The sequence below is a fragment of the Aethina tumida genome, chromosome 1 (genome assembly GCF_024364675.1).
Source record: "Aethina tumida isolate Nest 87 chromosome 1, icAetTumi1.1, whole genome shotgun sequence".
NCBI classification, from domain to species: Eukaryota; Metazoa; Arthropoda; class Insecta; order Coleoptera; family Nitidulidae; genus Aethina; species Aethina tumida.
Window position 1 is genome coordinate 6,262,106 of NC_065435.1, and position 25,382 is coordinate 6,287,487.

Consider the following 25,382-nt stretch of genomic DNA (forward strand, 5'->3'; position numbering starts at 1 on the left):
GTCATATTCCATAGACAACAATACTACTTATCTCAACATTTACCTTACCTTCACAATTTAATTTTTGACATGGTGTTAAAGGCAAATTTTACTATAGTTTCCCTTTGACATAAAATGTTGCACAAATTATCTCGAAGTTTTAAGGAGACAAGTATCACATACTACTTAAAAATGTCCAAATTTTTAATGTTATGATATATTAGTAATACATTTGCCAAATACCTTATTTGATTGCTGTAGTCAATTAAGTAAAATATGATTTTCTGTATATTTCACAGAGAACATTACTACTTATCTCAAAATTTACCGGATATATTATTATTTAAAATATAACAAATTATATATCTCTTCACAATTTAATTCTCCCATGATGTTTAAGGCAAATTTTACTGTAGTCTTCCTTTGAAATAAACTCTAATGTGTACAATTATCTCGAAATTTTAAAGAAATTAATATACTACATAAAAAAGTTCAAATTATTATTGTTATATGTTAGTAATACTTTTGCCAAAAATCATATTTGGTAGCTATATTTAATTAAGAAAAACATCATTTTCTGTACATTTCATAGACAACAAAATTACTTATCTCAAAATTTACTTGATATATTATTATATCTATAGCTAAAAATTATTTAAAATATCACAAATTATATGTTTTTTCACAATTTAATTTTTCCGGTGATGTTAAAGGCAAATTTTACTGTAGTTTCTCTTTGACATAAAATGTTGCACAGATTATCTGAAAATCAATCAAATCAAATCTACATAGTCCAAATTATTATTGTTATCGTGTGTTAATAATACATTTGCCAAATATGATATCTGTATATTTCGCAGAAAACAATACTATTTATCTCAAAATTTACGGGATATATTATGTCTATAGTTAAAAATTATTTAAAATATCACAAAACTAACACTTTTACCAAACATCATATTTGGTAGCTAAAGTAAATTACAAAATTACATCATTTTCTGTACGTTTAATAGAGAACAATAATTATTTAAATTGTCATAAATTACATTTTTGAGGATTATTCAGTTGATTTGAAAGTTAATTAAAGTATGATTTCATGTTGAAGTAGTATGTTATATTTTTTGATAGCTATAGTCTTATTTTACATAAACCAAACAAAGTGACTGTATTTCTACAGTCACTTTGCTTTGTTTCTACACTCTGTCAAAAAGTTACTATCAATTTGAGACACCCTGTAGATAAAAACTAACTTCAAGTTAAAAGTTACTTAAATAAGTTACAAAATTAACTGGTCTAAGTTGTTGAGCATTTCTTTTCATATTTCCCTACGTTTTCTTTATTTCTCTTATTTAAAACGTGTTCACAAAATAACATTTAAAATATTACTGCAAATTTCCTTAACATTCAAAAGCTATTTTTAAATTGCAAACAGTTTGTGTAACTAAATTTAACTGTTAAATGTAATTTGAAACAATAAATTCATCAAAGTGATAAATAAATATAGATACGTCCAAAATAAATATATTTTAAATTTTCAGATTTGTATTTATTGAATGATTATTTATATCAATTTTAATCATTCAGAACATCGTTTTTGTGATCCAGTTTTAAAACGTATTTGTAATAATGTATTAACTGTTGTTAAATCACGTAAAATAAATCATGAACATTTATTCTTTTTCATAGTGTTTTCGGTACATTATTTAACGTGCCTTTAAATGTCTTATTAAATGAATATTTGATTAAGTTGTGTTTGTTCAACTGCAAATTCAAACACTGATGATAGTAGTAATAATTAACGATAACATTTTTAAACTGTAATTGATTTGTGAGTGAACCTTTAAGAAAACAAGTAACAAATTGTCATCAGTGATTGTACGCAACCAAATCCGATAACATTAAAATCAAGTTATAGCTTGTGCATAGCGTTAATTCGATTCATACTGACCATAGATCCATTAAATGGTTCTTCGAATCGTCGAATTACTTGACAAAACAAACCTTATTGACACATTTAGTCCAATAGGACATAATCATGCATTGAATTTGAATATTTGGTGCACAGTGCTGAGATTTGTGCCGGACACTTAATTGATATTATTAGTGAGATATAGCAAAAGGCATGTGCGTAAATAAAACGGGAACACAGTGCGTGGGGGGTGCAATAGGCAAGCATTAAAATATCGAAAAACCTGCCAGAGTGGCTTTTTTCCTTGGTTTTGTTTTTTTTTTTTGGAATAATTTATCTGAGCTGTATCTGTACCTGATGATTGAGGGCCTGCAGGTGTATAGAGATCCATAGCGGTATCGACAGGAGGTCCTACTTGGACAGCGCTGTCCCTTTCCGACGATGAGACCATTACATTTTTCGGCCTGTCTTTCGGACTTTCTTGGACTAAGGGTCGGCTGATATTTCGTTTCGCGGAGTCTGCAATAAGAACCAGCCGTGATAATTGTTGCCAAAGCCACATCGACCATCCCACAAGCCCTTCAGAAACTCTCTCTCTTTCGCTCATTTATTTTTTTTTAATCATTTAATCAATGCGACTAAACCTAACATTTATAAACCTATACACCAAACCCATACACATAACTTAAAACGTTCGTTGACATTAATTATTGTGTTTTTTGAATGCACATTCTTTTTTTTTTCTCGTTCTCGTTCGAGATGAGTGGGTGGGTGGAGCGAATGAATATCAATTTTCTTACAACGATTTTAATTATTGTTTCAAGCGGTCGTGTTTTGTGTTTTAATCTGTGGAATGCAAACAGGAGCAATTAAAATTATTTTCTTTATGCGATAAATTAATGAACATTTCATTTTCAGGTCTCTTGAACGTTCAAAAGCGAACACGTAAACGTGGATTTGTCAAGTAAAATAGTGGCGAGACATGTGTTAAAAATAAACCGTTTAATTTAATGAATTCACTTAAAGTTATTTACATAATGACGTAAAGAAAGTTGTTGCGGCTGATTATTTTATGTAAAAATATCTAGTTGGTAATTTAAATTTAGGCGAATGCGACAGTTTATTTTATAAAAATGATAGATGCGCCTAATTGTTTTTATTTCTTCTTCACTCCTCTCCTCTTTTTCTTTTCTTCAAGCTAAAACATGTACACACTAAAATTTTTAATATCTTTAATTTATACAAACAATTTTGAATAAATTACACAATTAATAGTAATAAATTTAAATTAATATTCAATGAAAAAATTAATGTTTAACAATATATTTAAATTATGTATTAAATAATTTATTAGTGGCTCAAAAAACTATACAAATCAGGTTTAATAAAGCATCTTTATTATAAATTATTCGCTTAATTGCGTTGAAAAATTAACCGTACCCATTATTATATTCTTCGAGAAGACCACGGATTTTAAACGTAAAACAGTAAAACCACCCAAAATTAAATTTACCGTCGTATTTGAATATCATGCCTTAAATCATAAAATATTCCACGATCTTACACGTTCATACACGCCGAAATTTAATTGTTTAAAATTGCAGCAGAATATCAATTGAGTTTCCGTATCATCAAAGTATTCCCCGTCTGAAAACGAGGTGTAACAAGCACTGGTTTAAAAGTGAAAACAATGAAGTTAAGCTCGTTGAAAGGCTCAAAGGCAATTTTCAGCTGTTTTAGAAAAATGATCGTAATTAGATGCATCGCCTATCAATTGTGATTTTAATTAATTTTTTAATTGAATTTCAATCGGCGATTTAAATTGAAATGTATGAAATAAATTTTTATTAAGTTTATTTTAATGTGAAAAATTGCGAGTGAGCTTAATTTAAAATAAATATTTTGAAATATCGTATTTTGTGTTTAGCTTTAGTTTATTTAAAAAATATATATTTTTTATGAATTAAATAATTTTATTACCTTCGTCGTATTATGATTGAATATTTTTTAAATTGAATACATTTATCTATTTAAACGTTCATATTAATAAAATATAAAATAAATGCTATATATAGTTTTTTTATTATTTTTAGTGTTGTTAATTATATTTTAGGAGTTTTCTTGTGAGTTAAAACCCATTTTTATGGACGTAACAACGAAAGATCGAAATGTAAAGTTTTCTTATTTACAGGACTATTTGAAATGAATATTTTTATTACCTTTATTATATTTTTGTTTATATCTTTACACATAAAATATTTGTGACAAGTTTATCTTAATAATTAAAAACAATTGTCGAGTACTTTCATAAATTATTAATATAATAATGTATAATTTTTTGGATTCTACATTAAAACTGATTTTATTGAATTTTGTTAATACCTTTATTATGTTAAAGTGAAGTATTTATATAAATAAAATACTTTTAATAATTTTATCTTAATAATCAAATGTAATTTAGGAGTACTTTTATAAATTATTAATATAATAATGTATAATAATAATTTCCTGAATTCTACATTAAAGCTGATTTTTGCTTTTTGAATTAAATATTGTTATTACCTTTATTATGTTAAGGTGAAGTATTTTTATAAATAAAATACTTTTAATAGCTTTATCTTAATAATTAAATGTAATTTAGGAGTACTTTTAAAAATTATTGATATGATAATGTATAATTATCTGATTTCAACATTAAAACTGATTTTACAGTACTACTTTTTGAATGGAATACTGTTATTATATTTATCACATTTTTAGTAAGTTTATTTTAATAATTAAATGAAATTTACGAATATTTTTATAAATTATTAGTATAACATTATATACTTTTCTGAATTCTACATTAAAACTGATTTTATAGCAAAACTTTTTGAATTAAATACTGTTATCACCTTTATTATATTAAGACGAAGTATTTTTATAAATAAAATACTTTTAAAAGGTTTATCTTAATAATTAAATGAAATTTAAGAATACTTTTATAAATTATTATTACATTATTTATAATTTTATAGTAAAACTTTTTGAATTAAATATTGATATTACCTTTATTATATTAAGGCGAAGTATTTTTATAAATAAAATACTTATAAAAAGATTTATCTTAATATTTAAATATAATTAAGGAGTACTTTTAAAATTATTAATATGATAATGTATAAATATATGAATTTTACATTAAAATTGACTTACTATTTTTTAAGTTGAATATTATTATTACTTTTATTGTATTAAAGTGGAACATTTTTATATACAAAATATTTTGGTAGGTTTGTCTTTACTTTTATAAAATATAAATATCTGGATTATGCCTTAAAATTGACTTTATAGAACTACTTTTTGTAAATTTTATTTATTATTATATAGTTTTTATAGTACTTTTATTAATTAAGTATTTGTGAATGACGTATTTCCGTTTTAAAGTATTTTATTTTATTTAAAATTTGAGACTTATTTACAATATGATAAACCTTTTAAAAACTACTTGATGCTTAATAAAATTATAATTAAACGTCAAAGCACAAAAAGTGTATGTATTTATATTACACAATTATTATACAACAGAGACTGCTTTATGCATAGAAAGCAGCATAAAAAATTCATGATCAATTAAAAGAACCTAATAATATCAGCGCGGCGGAAAGGATAAATGGGCGTAATCTAAACTAAACGGTTTCATAAAGCGATCTGGGCGAATTAATGAGAGTTCACAGCTCTATAAATTTTCATTTTGCTACAATTAGTCAAACTTAAAAATAGGACATCCTAAAAACAATCTGGTAACCAACAAATCATTTAATAATTTTTTGGCCGGGACAATAAAGCCCGAACGGGAAGGAAATTTGATACCTTTCAAAGTACCATAATTCATGCATAGCTAAACGTAAAACATAAATACCGCATTAATCCGCTTACACGTTATACTGTACATTAACACATTTATCCATTTAATCTTTGCACACCAGGACTTTTTGTAGATTTTTTTTTAACAATACAACAAAATCGTTTTTAACGAATTTAATCCAGTTATGTCGAATATGTTCAATTACGTATTTTTGTTGATTTTGATTTGTTTTTTTTTGTATTTAATGCTTAATTTTATATTAATATCTTGAATTTCATGGGTGAGAAGACCAATTAATGAAAGGTATAATCTCAAGTACACTAGAACTACTAGGAGGCATGGTGGATGAGACGTTATAGTTTGGGGATGTTTTTCTGGGTTTGGTTAAGATAAACGGTATACTGGATTGGAAGGAAATTTGACACCTTTCAAAGTACCATGATTCATGCATAGCTAAACGTAAAACTTAAATACCGCATAATCCTCTTACAGTTAAATCGTACATTAACACATTTATCCATTTAATCTTTGCACGCTAGAACATTCTGTATATTTTTTCAACAATACAACAAAATCGATATTTTTAACTAATTTAATCCAGTTATATTGAATATGTTCAATTACGTATTTTTGTTGATTTTGATTTGTTTTTTTTTGTATTTAATGCTTAATTTTAGATTAATATCTTGAATTTCATGGGTGAAAAGACCAATTAATGAAAGGTATAATCCCAAGTACACTAGACCTACTGGGAAGCATGGTGGATGAGACGTTATGGTTTGGGGATGTTTTTCTGGGTTTGGTTAAGATAAACGGGATACTGGATTGGAAGGAAATTTGATACCTTTCAAAGTACCATGATTCACGCATAGTTAAACGTAAAACATAAATACCGCATTAATCCTCTTACAGTTAAATCGCACATTAACATATTTATCCATTTAATCTTTGCACGCTAGAACATTCTGTATATTTTTTTAACCATACAACAAAATTGACATTTTTAACGAATTTAATCCAGTTATATCGAATATATTCAATTACGTATTTTTGTTGCAAAATGTGCAATAACAAAGTGTATAATAGCGATATTTATATCACGGCTAGAATCCATTAAACTTTATTAAATAAATATTGATGTATGAATTTCAATCTAGTATATAAATCTGCGTTCATGACCGCACATTGCTTTTAACATTTAAAAACAAACAATACATGTGCTACATGCCTTTTTACACAGCGGCAGCCGATTGTTGAATGTCGCAGGAAACGTGTTCGTTATATGCCCGAAAATAAATTTTTAACGACGAATTTTTGTTTTAAAATTTCATACGTAAACCCCACTGTCTTTTTGATACGTATATTAGGCTTGTAGCATTCAAAATTGACAATATGTTATACTTGTTTACTTTTAGTACGGCCGGAATGTGCGCCGGAAAGTCGGAAACACGTTTTTATTGGATATTTTCGTCCGTCGAATAAATTTTTAACGGTGATATTGTTTTAGACAAATAATATTCGAATGCACGCTTAGGAAGGTATCTCGTTACCGTAAACAGTGAACGTACGGCCAACTTTTGAAAGTTTTCCCCAAGTCATGAACAGAGAACAAAATTACATTGTTTGAATAATTTGGATTTACAATATATTTATTAAAAGTATGCGGGCCGGAAGTGGCCTCCTTTGTTTCGCCAACACATAACTTTTCTTGTTTATTTTCTTCGCCGTAACTGGAGCAAGACCGACTTAAACCTATTAAACTCTTTATTCGCTCAAATAAATACTAATTTCGAACTAATCGGCACGTGTTCATTATAATTAGTACTCGTACGCTTATCAACTATGTTGCTGTTGTGTCTATGGGAATAAAATGGACGTTTTTAAAACGTAAATGTGTCGATTTTAGTTTGTTTTTTTTTTTTCTAATCGGATTTTGTGTTGTATAAAATTTCATAACTTACGCCAACCGGTCAAACATTTTCTAGTTGTATTGATTTGATAAAAAAATAATTTGCTCTCGTGTTGTTCTACGTTTCAGTAAACTATTTTAAAATATTAATTTTTTCTATTTTTTGCTGCTGATTTTACTGTTTGTTATATGTTCAATTTTATCTTTTTTGTATTGTTCATGTCTTGTTTTTAATACGAATTTCTGTGTAGAGAATTGATATTACTTTAACAATATTTTATTTATGATAAAAAATTTAATGGTGTTTTTTTGTTGAAATTTAATTTATAAAAAATATATTTTTAAATAAAATTAAAGTATAAAAACATAATTAAATTTCTTTTTTTTTTATAAAAGTAATCCATGATGGAAATATGTTAATTGTTTCAATTTCACTATTTTTTAACCACATTTATATAATAATTAGGATAACATATTTTAGGGTATTAATATAATACATTTTACTACTACTATTTTAGGTCATTAATACGATAAAAAATATATATTTAAAAATATATATTTTTAACTAGACAAGTTAAAAATTTTGGTTTATACTTAATAATTTTTGTATTTAATTATTAAATTAATTATAAACATTTATTTATAGATAAGATTTTTAAAAAATTCTTTATTTAATGCTTAATTTTAGATTTTTTTTTTAATTAGGCATATTTATATTAAAATTAAGTAGTGGACTATTTTAGGGTACAATACAATAAAAAATATATTTTAAAAATATACTATATTTATTTATTTAGATAAGTTAAAAATTTCTCTTTATTTGGTCATATTTCTGTCAAAATAAATAAATCTGTAAATATATTAAAAATATATATTTTGAATATATTTACACAAATTCAAAATTATTCATGAATAAGGTTTTTTAAAATTCTATTCATTAAAGTTAATTTAAATTTTTAATATTCTTTGTTATCCAATTTTGGCATGTTCTCTTTTATGATTTTATAAATTTATAATACAAATTATTTGTTTTTTTTTAGATAACAAAAGTAACTCTAAACTTAAAAATTGTGAGCAAAATAAATTGTTATATTTAATAATTTTTATATTGAACTGAATTGACTGAATAAGAAAATATTAGATATCAATTAGTTTTTTCTAAATAAAGTTAAAATATTGAATATTTTTTAGTGTTTTAAGTTTAAGATTTTATAAATAATATTCTCCTACATTTTTTTTTGATAATATAATAATTTTCATGATTTAAATATTACAAGAACAAACGTTTTTGCTTTACATTTTCCAGTTTTACTGATCCATTTCTTTAAAAATGTCTTATTATTATTAGAATTAAAAAAGTTGACTTTTATTGTTTTAGATAATCCAGTCTAAAAATATTCCTTTTATATGTTTAAGTGTTTTACTAGAGTGATCTAAAAATTAATATTTTAGATTTAAAGAACTTTACTGTGTTGATTTTCCTTTGTTTAAAATTCAGTTGTGCTTTTCTTTGTTTAATGCTTTATTTTCATAATACTCAACAAGTATCAAGTTGGATATTTTAGTAGTCATTAACTTAATTAAAAAAATAACAAATAAAACATCTTGTTTATGAATAATGAAAGTGTGATTTTTTAATTTAGAATGGAAAAGGTACAATCGTGAATAGGATTATTAATATAAGCAAATAAAATTTATAAAATAATTTATTAGTAATAATATTATCTTTGCATAACACAATAATTTCTGAACGTTTAAATGTTATCACAACAAACGTTTTCTGGTCTTAATTTATTATTTTTCATGACTGATTATTGTTGTTGGTTTTGTCGATTTATGCTTTAAAATCTTATAAGTTATATTTTCTAAAGTATTGTATTAGAATTTAAAATTAATATTGATTTTTATTTTTTTAATTCACTGATATTAATTATAAAAATATGATTTGAACATTTAAAAATGAATATTATATATTACATTTAAAGTACATAATAAAAAAATAAACAAATAAAAAACCTTGATTACGAGAAATAATAATGAAAGTGTGATTTTTTGATTTAGAATGTAAAAGGTACTCCACAGTTATAAAAGAACTATGAATATTAACAATTCAAATAAAATACATTCAAATTAAAGTAGTAATAATATTAAAAGTAAATTAGTGTAACCAATTGAAATCGTGCAATGATGTGGTTTATTTTAGTTACAAAGTGCCACACTCGGATTTTATAATCCAATATTTAACGTTGAAGTTCAGCGGAAACGTTTTAGCTAAGAACTGAGGGAGTTTTTAGGTGATTAAAATGGCCATAGTATGGTTTTGTGCGTCGAGAGTCAAATGTTACAGTTCCAAATGTACAGTGTGATGGTGCCATTAGTATTAGCGCAAGATTAATGTCCCTTGGAAACATCTAATTAAGTAATGTCATAAATTCATCCAAAATAGAGCGATGAATATGAGAAAATACAAGCCGCCGCTTCAACTGTGGCCGCCTTAAAACATCTGCAACTGTTTGTTCACTTTTCAATTATACCTACTTACGGTCCTTCCCCATCCGAACGATTAAGCACTAATTGCTGGTCTGTGTATTTGTTTAAAACAAAAAATTCGTTGTTTCTTATTTTTTTTTTCATACGTAGAGCAACTTTTAATATCCACGTTATTGTTAGTTATGTTTGATAACTATACGGCATTATAATTGTTTTTAATAAGTTATAAACGCTTTTTTTCATTAATTTCAGTATATATTCGATATTTCTTTCCATTGATGAATTGTGGTTATTAATAGAAGAATATATGAATATATGAAAAATATTTTTTACTAAATTTCATATAATTATGACACAAAATATTTAATCAAAATTTATATTTAAAATAATCAAGAGTGGTTTCAATAATTTTTAAGAAAATTTATATTCTTCAATTTTTTAGTATATTTAATTTTTTTATGAGGGTAAATATTAAACTGCATGTTTATTATTTTTATATCAACATGAGAATTTTTCTTTTTTTACTAAATTTCATAAAATTTTATTTTATTTTTTTATTTTTATAATTAATGTTTTATATAAATTAATATTTATAGTTTTCATATCATTAAAATAACTAAATTAAAATTTATATTTATTATTAATTATACTTGATAATTTTTTTTATATATGGTTATTTTTTTAATAGCTTATAAACGCCTTTTTTCATAAATTTCAGTAGCCTTTCAATATTATTTTAATTTAGGAACAAAATGAATAATTGTATATATCACATATCAAATCAAATAATTAAAATTGCCCATAAATATGAAAAATATTTTTTACTAAGTTTCATATTATAATTATGACACAAAATAGTTAATCAAAATTTATATTTAAAATAATCAAGAGTAGTTTCAATAATTTTATATTCTTCATATTTTTTAGCATATTTAATATTTTATGAAGATAAATATTAAACTATATATTTATTATTTTTATATCGACATGAGAATTATTCTTTCTTTACTAAATTTCATAAAATTTTACCCATTTTCGTTATTTTAAATATAATACAAATCAAAAGCCGAAAGAGCAATTTTAATAATTTTTAAGATATTTCCTTCATTTTTTATTTTTATAATTACTGTTTTATATAAATTAATATTTATAGTTTTCATAAACAATTTTTAGGTAATAAATTTTAGATAAGTAAAACAGTATTACACCATTGTTTCATTAATAAACTTAATTAAAAATTATGAAATTTATTTTTATTTTTTTTTAATTTAATTTTATTATTTATATTTTATTTTAGATTTGAATTTTTTAATTAATTTACAAAAAATAAATTAAATTATTATTTGAATTAAAAATATATTACATAACTAAACTCATTAATATTTTTTGTTTTTTATTATTTGAGAAACTACATGAAAATTTAAATATTTTCTATAAAAAAATAATTTTCCATTTATTTAAACAATGAGAATTATTGAAATTATATAAATAACAAGATCATTATAATATTAAATTTATATTTTATTACGTATTATTTTTTCATTTGAATATTTAATAATTAATTGATTGATAAATTGTTCAACTTAAAAATTTCTATGTTTTCAAATAAAATTATCGAAAAATTTTGATCTAATTTTTTATAATCTTACGGTGCTTTTTTTGTTATTAAATATATATTTATTATCATTTTTCTTGATAAGAGTGTTCATTTAAATATCTATATTATTGTCAGTTGATGTTTGATAACAACAATACCGTAATATAATTTTTAATTAGTGTGTTTAGTTAAGTATTTACTAATATTAAAAAAAAATCATGAGTGAAAAGTAGATCAACCATAAAATAAAACAACCTTACGTACCGTATCCATTATTTTTAATAACTATTAAACACCTTTTTTTCATTGATTTCAGTAGTTTCAGCTTTTCAGTATAATCATCCAATATTTCTTTCCACTGATTTTCAACTTTTCTTAAAGTTCATATAAATCTTTTTGCATGGATTTGAACAATTTCATTCAAAAGGTTCTCAATTGGATTGAGGTCTGGGCTTTGTGCTGGCCAAGACATTACACGTACTCCTTGAGAAGGTAACCTTTTTTTAAATAACTTAGACGTGTGTTTCAGATTGTTGTCGTGCTGGAAGGTCCACCTTAAACTAATGTTATCTTCTCAAGAATGTAACTATAAACGAAACGATCCATTATCCCGTTTATCTTAAGCAGCCTCCTCCACCATGCTTTCCAGTAGGTCTAGTGTACTTGGTCTTCTTACACATGAAATGCTATCAGATTTGAATAATTAGAACCGACTTTCATCGGAAAACAAAATTATTTTTCATTCAGTTCACATGTCCTCTTGCCAAAAGTAGACTCGGTTCTTTATATTTTGCAGAAATGAAGGACTTCTTTATTGATTTTCTACCTTAGAGACTAACTTCTTTTAGTCTTCGTTTTATGGTACACAACACACTTACTTCTTCTTGATTTATGAAGAATGGACTGATAAAAGAGTCGCCAACAGCAAATATTTTTATTTTTCTGTCCACGACTCCGTTAATCTTGTTTTTGTACCATTTTTGGGAACTCCTTCCAGTGTATTCCTTCTGTTAAAATTGGAATTCGTCCTCGAAATGATCGATTTGTTTAAATTTAAATAGACTTCAATTTTACCCTGATTTTTACATTTATATAAAAACTATATAAATAAAGTTATTCGTATATAAGGGGAGGTACGAAATGTGTAGACACTATAATAATTATAGAATTAATATAAATTAAAAAGAATCGTTCTTAAACGATAGTTAAAACGTTTCGTGTATGGAACGGGGCAAAATTTACTAGATATAATGTAACAGTTTAGTAGACTGTCAAGTAACGTAAAGAGAAGAACTAAATATAGCACACTTATTGGCCTAGAGATGTGTTCTTCAAAGTTAGTGGTATTGCCCTGGAGAATAGAAACATACTTTGAACTCATCTCGGCAGGCAGGTAAGGTGAGCTAACAAAAAGTATGCTTTCATTGTGTTTCTGAATATCACCGCAGAGAATAAGCTGTGCCCTGTCTTAACCCTAACTTTGGCCATTACAGCAGCGCGTTATTGTAATGCCGAAGTAGCTTCTTTCTCTGGCCTGGGTATTTATCATTGCATATACATGGCAACCATCACGCCAGGCATATACTGCGAAATATGTTCCGTTCTTAACTTTTACCTACAACCCTCCCTGCCCGATTTAACTCTTCCCTTAACGCGGTGGCGCTACCTCCACGCTCGCTTTTAATTTTATTGCGAACTGTAAAAATCTTACTTTGTTACCTTATAATTGCAACTATAAACACTCCAACTAATTTACTTCTTATTCATTAATTTAAATATCCCACTGTCGCTTTAACTTTATGTATTTGCTCTTACTTAATTGCGTTTATCTTTATTTTCTTCATCCGTTCCGCTTCTCCTTTTCAAACGATACGACTTTGTGTCATTTCCATTTCGGTGCCAAATTATAACTTTGATTTTACGGATATAATTCACGGTAATGTACATTTATAATATATTTATGAGCTTCTTACATTTATAGTGGGAACTAACGGTTTAAAACATCAAAATTTTATTACCTCCGATATATATATATATATATATATATATATATATATATATACAAATTTTAATATTATATTAAAATTGAAATAAATTGTAGTTCACTATGAAATTCCTACCATTTTAACAAAAGCAATAAAATATTAAATTCAATGCTGTTTTTATTAATTTTAAATTTAAATATGTGACGCTTTACAATTAAATATTTTCAGATATTTTAAAATTTTCTAAATATTATACATTTTAAATGTAATTCATTGAAATTTTACAATAATATTTTATAGTTTTATAATTTAATAGTAGTGACTAACGTGATAAAGTAATAAACATGAATTTTGAATGTATCCATACAATCAATTAAAAAACTAAACGTCAACAGTTTAAATCAAATAAAAATTTGATGACCAATTAAACTATAAAAAATAACTGGATACTAAAATTTGAAAACAATTTAATACCCAGTTTTAATAACTACGGTGTAGGATTTTTAATAGAAGTGTATATTTGATTGGAAATATTTTAATCGGACCTTTTTGGATTCTCACAAAATAAAAATTTGATTAAATATATTGCAAATTAATAAATAAGTCTGTGAAAGAACTAAAAAACGAAATAACTAAGGTAACTAAATAATGAAGTAAAATTATATAAAATACCTGAGAATATCAGATATTGACTTTAGTTTTCAGTCAACTTAGTTTTTATTAGAATATCTTTAAAGAAGTGGATAAATTCATTAGAAATATGTCTAAAATTTAGAATACAAATATTTTTTAAGCATTTTTTCTTATATTTAAATTATTAAAATGTTATAATAGGCCTCTATGATGTGTTACAGAAAATAATTTTAATGGCAAATTAACAAATATTAAATTCATTGTTGTTCTTATTAATTTTAAAGTTAAATATGTGACTCTCTACTGATAAATATTTTCAGATATTCTAATATTTTTAAAATATTGTAATTCTACAATGTAGTTTATTGAAATTTTAGAATAATATTTCATATATTTTTAATTTAACAGTTGTAAGTAACTTAATAAAGCAATAAAATTGAATTTTAAATAAACTAAAAGTCAACCATTTAAAACAAATAAAAATATGATGATGAATTAAACTATAAAAAATAATTGGACACTAAAATTTGAAAACAATTTAATACCAGTTTTAATAACTGCTGTACAGGATTTTTAATAGAGGAGTTTATTTAACCAGAAATATTTTAATTAGACTTTTTTAAGGTAAAAAATTCAAATCAGTATATAACAAATAGTCTTATTCTGTTATTTTTTGTATCTAATCTTCTCATTAAAATTTAATTAAAGTTTTCTATGTATTGCAATTGTAGAATTAAAGAAAATTCTATTAATGAAAAAATTAAGGAACACATTTTTTAATGAAATGTGTATTTTGATTAACTAAGTTAACTAAGTAATGGAGTAAAATATGTGAAATAGTTGAGAATATCAAATATTCACCTTAGTTTTCACACAGTTTTACCACATTCTAATTATAAATAATTTATATATTTTGTAAAATTTAGAATACAACCATTTTTAAGCATTTCAGCAAAATTAACAAATATTAAATGTATTGTTGTTCTTATTAATTTTAAAATTAAATATGTAACTCTTTACTGCTAAATATTTTCAAAATGTTATAAATACACAATGTAATTTATTGAAATTTTAGAATAATTGTGATTAACGTGATAAAGTAATAAAAATTAATTTTAAATATATCCATACAATCAATTAAAGAACTAAAAGTTCTGTTTAAAACAAATAAAAATTTGATGATCAATTAAACTATAAAAAAATAACTAGACACTAAAATTTGAAAACAATTTAATACCCAGTTTTAATCACTATTGTACCAATTTTTTAATAAAAGAATTTATTTAAATAGAAATATATGAAGCAGACTTTTTTTAAGAGAAAATGTGATTTTATTAATATAAAAATCTCAAAGCAGTAGCAAATACATTTATAATGTTCTATTCGTATTTAAAGCCATAAAGGTTTCACTAGAATTTAATTAAAATCTTTTACATATTGCCATTGTTTATTTGTATCTCATGTGAAGTTGTAAGTTTATAGATCGACTCACAAAATTATAAAATTTGGTTTTTATATGACCCTGTTTCACTTTATATATTTTTTTATAAAAAATTAAAATTATCCATTGAATTTATTGTTAAGAAAATTTAAAAAAAAAATCATAAAAACATATTGTAACTTAATAAATCTGTGAGTATTAAAAATCATATTTGTCTAATGAAATTTAAGTTAAGTTTAAATCAAATGAATATTTTTTATACAGTTTAATATAAAATCATTTTTAAATATTTTTTTTATGTAAAAAATATCCTAATATATATTTTTATGTTTTGATTATAAAAAATGCTATAATAGACCTTTGTGTTACTGAAAAATGAGCAGTTTTATTGTGTTTTTAAACTATTATTCAATTATAATGAATTATAAATAATACGAATGAGATTTCACCTTAAAGGAGCCGCACTTTATTAAAATATGTTCAGCAAATGTTGAAAATAAAATAAATATATATTTAAATATGATATTCAAAACGGCAATTTAAAATTAATTTTTATTACTATGGGAGTTTTAATAAAATGATATATAAAACGCCATTAATTACAATAACAATGATTTTATAAAATACAAACAATGATTTATTTGTATGTTATAAATTCAAATCTATTTCCATTTAATAAATAAAATTAGTTTTAAATATTCATTTCGATTCGATCAATCGTTCTTCCATGTTTAATATTAATAACCCTTATTTCGTAGTTTATCATGCCAACCCAAACCCTGATTAATTGTTTCATGATGCTGTTTTAATAATAATCTTCCATATATTCCACGTATTGACACATCGCTACATCGCGAGAGACAGTTTTATTTTTTATTGCTGAACAGACGGCTTTTTCGATTGTGCTGAGATAATTACAAGTAAATTATGCATCAGGTATGCATATAGAGCAGATCTGAGGGCAACAATGTATTGTTAATACTCTCGGACCATTTTATAATGCCATTTCAAATTCAGATTGCATACGGGAGACACTCTAGTCTAGTCTGAGACAATAAATTCTTTCAACCATAAAAGTTACATTATACCTTCGTCTATACCGGATACAGGGCGTTTTAAATTAATTATTGTGAACTCGACAGGATCACAGATCAACGGGTCAAATTTACAATTCCTTTTTTTTTTTTTGTTTTTTCTAATTCAGTTTTATACTCAGTGATATAGAAAATTGAATACACACAGTGGTGGCCAAAATATTTTATATTTTATCTTACAAATTTCACTATAGTCTCTCTACAATTACTTATTTTGTACCTAAATCAAAATAATTTCTACTTAAATTAAGTCTTAAACAAAATAAATGCCCAATATGGTTGCTCACATATATATATATATATATATATATATATATATATATATATATATATATATATATATATATATATACATTTATTAAATAATTTATACACAATTTAAAAAAAATGGTTAATATTTTGTTGAATACCCTCTGGACGTTATAACCGCATGTAAATGCTGAGGCACGAATTCAACGAGATTTTGGCAACGGTCGTTTGAAATTAAATTCCATGACTATTCAATTAATACCCACAGTTCATCTGAATTTTATGGTTTTTGGTGTTTTAATCGGGACTTTATATCTTTCCATATGTTTTCAATTCGATTTTGATCCAGACTTTGTGTTGGTCAAGTGAGAATCTCAACATGATTATTTTTTAACCAATTTTGAATAAAATACTGAGGATCATTATCATGCATAAAGATTCACGTAACTTTGTTGTATGTTTTCTACGTCTTGTAATTGTTGATACAGTGTGGCTCATCTTAAATTGTAATCATATTTTATATAACTAATATTTGTTGAATTAAAGAAAAATCTATTTATGCCGTAAATTCTCTTTTAAATTTAACCTCACACAAAATATAGATTTGATAAAAAATATTGCAAATTAATAGTCAGTGAAACTAAATTAACTAAATAATGGAGTAAAATATGTGAAATACCTCAGAATATTTGTTTTCGTAGTCAACTTGGTGTTTATTAGAGTATCTTTAAGAGAGTTGAATGGATAAATTTATTAAGAAAACATGTTTTATAGTTTTAACACATACTAATTATAAATATTTAATAAAATTTAGAATACAACCATTTTTAAGCATTTTTTCTTACATTTTAATTATTAAAATGTTATAATAGGTGTCTGTGATGTATTAACTGGTAAATTATTGTTGTTAATAGATAGAATATTGAAATATATTTTTTGTACTAACAGGAGTAAATCTTGAATTAATGCATTTAATTTTATATTTTGTGCTGTTTCTTTGGCCATCACTGTTGATCCATTTGTAAGATTTAATTGGGTTTTGAATTAACTCTTCAGCAAACAAGCAAAATCTAATCCTATGGACAAAAGTACACACCAAATTTTGTTAAAATTGGACCATTGGGACTGTATGTTCCATTTCTTATGCCACTGAGTATAATTTTAATAAAGGCGCATCCACCAATTTTATAAAACATGCGCATCCACCAATTTTATAAAAACAAGTGCATCCGCCAATTCTCCCAATTCTTAATGTATGAGGGCAATACTCACCCGGTGTAACAAAGTAAAAAGAACAAGGTGGCATTTTAATTTCTTGCCGAACACTTATAACCGAGATCACTGCTCTGGTTGTAAACTTGGGCCATTTATCAATATTTTTTGTTGTCCGATCCAACGTTCTAGTCGAGCAATTATATTTTTTTTATTTTTTTTTTTTTGTGTAAAAGTTAACTAGAACAACAGATTCGGATGTCTATAAAAAAAAAGAAGAAACAATCACATAAAGTCTGGTTATTTGGCAAATGAAACATCAAGGAATCTTGCAAATCCACACACAGAGAACGAATTCTAGGCTTTAAGGTAAGATTTAATTATGTTTGTTTAGTTTTTACGGGTCGCTCAGTTTAATAAAGCGGTTGCAGGGAAACAGTTTTCTCACCTGGAATGGTTATTGTGAATCTTTATTTGAATTTAAACAACGGTCAAGAGCTTTATTAAAATCATTGAACACCGTGTGTTATTTTTTTTTTCCTGTTTCATCCTCTGTTTTAACATTTCCCTATTTATTTTTGCGAAAAACAACATTACAGTCGCTCCCATTGTATTATCGTAAAGCGCGGATATTTACTTTCTGAATTACAATGAAAAAATATTGTACAGGAATGCAAATAGAAACTCAAGTGTACATTCAACATCGATATTAAAAAATTATGGTGCAAATGAATGCTTAATTGATGTAACTTTTATTCGCATTTTTAACACTCCAAAAGTTTATTATATTTTATAATTATTCTTCTAGGTTATACTATAATAAGTTTTATACTAATTCTACGCATTTTTCACAGCAAAACCGGAATATGCAATAAAATAGTGGTTCCTAATTAAGATTATAAAGTTACCCCCTGTGCCATTTGAAATTTTGTTACTTATTATATATAGAGTGTCCAAAATTGGCACATTTTGGCAGTTTAAAGTATTTTAAGAAAAGAGATAAGAGTAAAATTGAAGTGTAAAAAGTTCAGTATTTTAAAATGTTGGTTACCCAAAGTTGCATTGTGATATATTTAACCTTTTAAAAATATACAGAAAAGTGATATTCGTAAAATTTCGTGATATATGCAACATTTCTTTTACAGAGTCGGATTCTTTGATATATTTACGTAAGATATTTAGTAAGTTATATTTACCTAAGATATATCAATATTTCTGGTATATTTCGAGATAATAAATATTGCTTATGAAATACATAGGTGATATCAAATATATTTGTGACCTATGAAAAATATTTTCTACATGTTTCCATAGATGGCAATATTATAGTGAATTTCTTGACATTTCCGATATATGTCAATATATCTTAGCTAAAAATATTTTAAAATATCATAAATAGTATATTTTTGGAAAGCCTCACTTTTTACGGCATTTTAAAGGGGAAGTCAATTATACTTTTCAATAAAAAAGTTGTAGATACTATCTCGTTATTTCAAGGATACTTTTGTTACCACAAATGTGTCTTAACAATTGATAATTTATTTGAAAATTAATAATTATATTTCAAATTTTTGCAACATAAATAATGGCTTACTTATTCATTTCATAGAAAATATCAATTATCCCAAATTTGGACAAAGAAATAAGATGTCTTTGATAAATACAATTAAAATTACATTTCAATTTTTTACAATTTTACATATAAGTATATATTAATTATTTCAAAATTTTAAAAATATATTATTTTTTGAGGTCAATATCGTTCTAAAAATATAATTTGTGATATAATAAATTATATTTAGCTGAGATATAACAATACTTTTGATAAATTTCGATATATTTAATGTAGTATAGTATAGTACAATATTTGGTAATCATAAGTTATATTCTCCATGTTTATAGACAACAATACTAATTATCTCAGAATTAAGCAGAGAAATATCGTCATATCTCAACTAAACTCGCAGTTTGAAATAAAAAAAGTTTTAAATCTTACGTTGAAATATTAAAATGGTTATTGTTTTTAATTGTTTATTGTTAACATATATTATACTTCACAAAAGTATTTCTAACGTATTTTAACTATTTTAAATTTCTTTGAAAATTAATAATTATATTTGGCACACTTGTAAGTACAAAATTTGATAATTAAATACATAAATAAATTATATGTTACACTCTCCATGTTTATAGAAATCAATACTAATTATCTCAAAGTTTAGCAAAGAAATACACTCATATATTAGCTAAACTCACAATTTGAAATAAAAAAGTTTTACACGTTACTTCGAAATTTTAAAACATGTTAGTTACTGTTTTTCTGTCAGAGTAGATTTTCTAAATAAATTAGTACTAAATATCTCTAGTTAATGCATAACGGTATTTCTAGTAAATTTCGAGATATTTAATATTGTCGTCTATAAAATATATCTTTAAACTATCAAATATTTTATTTAACAAAAGTATGTCTAACCATGTTTAACCATTTTAAATTTCCTTTTGAAAATTAGTAATTATATCTTAAGTTTTTCTCACTAGTTAACATAAAATATGGTTTTTTAAAAATATATATAAATTACTAGTTACTCTCAATGTTAATAACATTATCTCAAAATATAATAGAAAATATTATATCTTAACTAAACTCTATTTAAATGTTACATATCATGTCGAAATTTTGAAATAGTTATATTTTAAATGTCACTTTTTGTAATTATTTGAGAAATTATCAGTTACACTCTCTGTTTTATAAACACCAATATTAATTATCTCAAAATTTAACAGAGAAATATCATCAAACTTTATATCATAACTTTGTTAAAGTTACCATATAAAGTTTAAAATTAGTATCTCTTCAAAAAAATATATATTTTGTAACATAATAATAATAATCAAATTTCGAGATATTTAATATCATCGTCCTAAGATACATAGAAAATAATATTTTACTTTGGTGATTAATATATTTTAGAACTATTAAAAATGAGGCCTGTTTTATGGACAACAATATTACTTATCTTAAAATTTAGCAAACAAATATCTTAATATCATCTAAACTTAATTAAAACACCAATTTGACTTTAAAAAAATTATATATTTTTCTCGAAATTATAAAGAGTTGTTTGAGTTAGTATCTTTTCACAAGAATCAGTAATATCAGTATGATATATAATAATATCTTTAGCTGAAACTAACTGATATTTCTTGTAAATTTCGAGATAATAATACAGTTATTGTTTATAAAATAACAAAAGCGTAACTTTTCTTTAAAAATACTATGTCTTATATGTAAAATGTTAGAGTTTAATTAAATTTGATTTAATATATCATAAATTATATTTTTGTGATAAGTTCAATTTTAAAGTGAATTTCAGTCATATTTTCTATTTGAAATGAAGAGTTGAATGGATTATTTTGAAATTTTAAAGACATATTTTTTGAGGTGAATCTCTATTATTACGTAAAAAAATGTATGTAGAAAGTTTTTGATATTTGTTAAAAAGTTAAATAAAAAAGTTATAAAACTTTTTCGAAATCTGCCACAAATCTGTTTGAAAAAGGTGCTTTGGGCACTTGAGGACTCTATCTAATTTGGAAACACATGTAATAGCCAAAATCCACCAGTTTGAGACAGTTTTCTATCCAAAAATGTCATAATATACAGGGGGTTTCTTTAAAAATATGTATATGTTTTGTATCTGGTGATATATGTATGGCACCGATTTTTTAATTATGAAAATTAATAAATACTTAACAAATTTTATTTAAAACTTGTGCTGTACCTTCCATCATAAAACAAATAATATTGGTCAAAATATAAGCAATAAACTCGCACATATTTAATTTGCTCTTATTTTCGTTTATGTCCTACATTTTGTACGGTTTTAATAAACCGAACATATATATTTCAGTTCACATTTAATTATATTTCTGTGACAAAGCCCAAAAGTTATTATTGTCATGTGATTCAAGGTATAGTTTTTTTTTACGAAACAAAAATCTGTCAGACAATGAAATAAAGACCGCCTCACCTAGAATTATATTTGTAACCTTCGCCGAGCGTGTATTATTTTATTGTCGGTGAACGAAATTAGTTTTCGCCGTCATAATTCTAGATGTGGCAATTTTCGATTAATTATTCCCGGCATGGAACGATGTTAAAACATTTAGCACAGGCACTTGGAAATTTTAATTCATCAAAATGAAGTGGTGGAAAAAAAAGACGTTAAGATCAACATGCAAATCACAACATACTCACTTTCTTTATTCGAATTACTTTTCATTTCCGTCGCTCTCGGGGGTGTGGATGGCATCGGTATTTCTGAAAATAAAGGCAAAAACAACTTTGACTTTAGACAATTCTATCTCGCATTCGAATTATATTAAAAGACCAATTCCGGGTTAATATCAACGAAATTGATTAAATCAGTACACCGAGTCACAACAGGAGGGAACTCTATGAACCCAATCAAATTTAATTTTATGTGTAATAATCGTAATTAGTTTAGTTGTGAGTTTGTGGAAATTATTTTGAACGTTTTTGTTTGTTGTGGAGAGATTTGTTGATTCATTTTCAATGAAACGTATTCAGGAGCTTTAAATTTATGACTCCTCCTCCTCCGTGGTTCATATTTTATTATTAGAACCCGTTCGCCGGTCCATTTTTATTCCAAACTTTAACCACGTAAAAACGATCTCTTGCATGTTATAAAATAAAACAAAAACACTATTTGAAATATTCAGATTTAATTTTCCCGGTGCAACGTTCATTTTTCAATTATTACGATTCATTAGAAACATTACAGGAAATTAATTCCGTTCGCAGAAACGAAAACACGTTCGGCTCGAAATAATTGCCTATAAATAGTGATTAAATTTGAAACTTATCAATTTATTAGACGGTTGACGGCTAATGCCGTTTCTTTTCAGAAATTGGTCTATCAGCAGAACCACATGCAAATTGTTAGTTAGCGTTTTGTCATATTCGGAATGTTGCCTCGTGTATTTTAATCCGGCAATTTCATCTACGATATAATTTTCTAGCACGTGAACTTTACATTCTCCTTTTAAATTTTATTATTGTTAACATCAATAGATTTGATGTAATGTCTGTTGGAAACGCGAAATTTTAATTTCGTACATTATAAATAGACGGTGGATCAGTTTTGTCATCCTTGGATTTATTTCTGTTAGTTAAAATAATGTTAATGGGAGATTTATATTATATATATATTTTATAAAATTGATTTATTCGCATTAAACGTAATAAAATTTGTAAATTTAATTATCAGAATTGGTAGAACTTTTGGTTCACTAAACTTTTTCAGTAACCATTGAATAAAATATAACTGATTAAAAATATTCAGTGGTCGTTTAAACTTAACAAAATATTTAGTAACTTACTGCTGATTTTAATAATTAAAACAAATATTTAAATAAATAAACAAAATTTAAATTTGAAATAAATTAAAGAAATTCGAACAGATTGTAGAAATGACTTATTCGACTTAAATGAACTATTTGTGAAATTGAGTCATTCAAGATAAAATTTACAAAACTTTTAACTTACAACAAAATTGATAATATTAGATCAATAGATTTAAAACTGTTATAATAAATTTGTTCTATAACTATTCAATTAAGTTTAATTGAGTATTCAGAACTTATTACTCACTGTATATTAAAAATAAAATAAATTTGTTTAAGTTCCAATTAAAATTTGTTTAGCGTATTTATAGTAATGTTCAATGAAAAAAATTTGACATTCTCCAATTTTAATTTCATAGGTTTTAAATAAGCTGTTAATTAGTTTTGTCATTCATGGAATTATGTCAAACAGGGCCAATAATAATCATTTGAAAGATACAGTAGTTACAATGATTAAAACAAACATTAGAATTAATAAACAAGAATTTAAATGGAAATAAATTAAAGAATTTCATTAACTAACATCTTGTGGAGTTAACTGTTTGTGAAATTGATTGAGTCAAGGTAAAATTTACAAAACTATTAACTTATAACAAAATTGGTAATATTAGATTATTTGATTTAAATCTATGATAATAAACTTGTTCTGTAACTATTCAATACAATTTAAATGAATATTTTGAACTTACCACTCAAAGGATTTTATAAAATAAATTAGTTAAATTTTTAATTATAATTTGTTTAAAGTATTGATAATAATGTTCAGTGAAAAAAATTTGACATACATATTTGACAATTATATTGTGTTATTGTTAACATTAATAGATTTGGTGTAAATATTACTGGAAATACAAATTTTAATTTAATATGTTTTAAATAAACTGTTAATTAGTTATGTCATACAGTGGCAATAATAATGCTTTTAAAGATATACAATAAAATGATTAAAACAAACATTTCAATGAATAAATAAGTAATAAATAGGAATTTAATTGGAAATAAATTAAAGAAATTCATAAACTAACATCTTATGGACTTAATTGATTCGATTTAAATAAAATGTTTGTGAAATTGATTAAGTCAAGGTAAAATTTATAACTAATTATAACAAAATTGATAATATTAGATCATTTGATTTAAATCTGTGAAGATAAACTTATTCTGTAACTATTCAATACAATTTAGCTGAATATTTTAAACTTACTACTCACAAGATTTTATAAAATAAATTAGTTATAAATAACTTTTAATTACAATTTGTTTAAAGTATTGATAATAATGTTCAGTGAAAAGAATTTGTCATACCCCAATTATATTGTGTTATTGTTATAGATTTAATGTAATATTTACTGAAAATACAAATTTTAATTCCATATGTTTTAAATTAACTATTAACTAGTTTTGTTATCTATGGAATTATGTCAAGCAGTGGCAATAACAAACAAAGAGATTACACACAATAAAATGATTAAAACAAACACCACGATAAATAAATAAATTAATAAACGAGATTTGAATTGGAAATAAATAAAAGAAATTCATAAACTAACATCTTCTGCAATTGATTCTATTTAAATAAACTATTTGTGAAATTGATTGAGTCAAGGTAA

The 25,382-nt window shown here is 24.3% G+C and overlaps 2 protein-coding genes across 3 annotated transcripts in view; one reads left to right on the forward strand and one right to left on the reverse strand.

The window, feature by feature from the left end:
* The window catches only part of LOC109608352 (uncharacterized), a 345,665-nt gene that overhangs the window by 96,507 nt on the left and 223,776 nt on the right, over window positions 1–25,382 (forward strand). The window lies entirely within an intron of this gene.
* LOC109608351 (lachesin) overlaps window positions 1–25,382 on the reverse strand; it is a 246,395-nt gene that overhangs the window by 17,268 nt on the left and 203,745 nt on the right. The window contains exons 7-8 of one of the 2 annotated variants that reach the window (XM_020024772.2): window positions 22,604–22,666; window positions 2,243–2,407 (exon numbers count right to left, since the gene is read on the reverse strand). In XM_020024772.2, the coding sequence (XP_019880331.1) occupies window positions 2,243–2,407; window positions 22,604–22,666 (228 nt within the window). The remainder of the gene's footprint in view (window positions 1–2,242; window positions 2,408–22,603; window positions 22,667–25,382) is intronic. The other variant, XM_020024773.2, reaches the window with a different exon arrangement.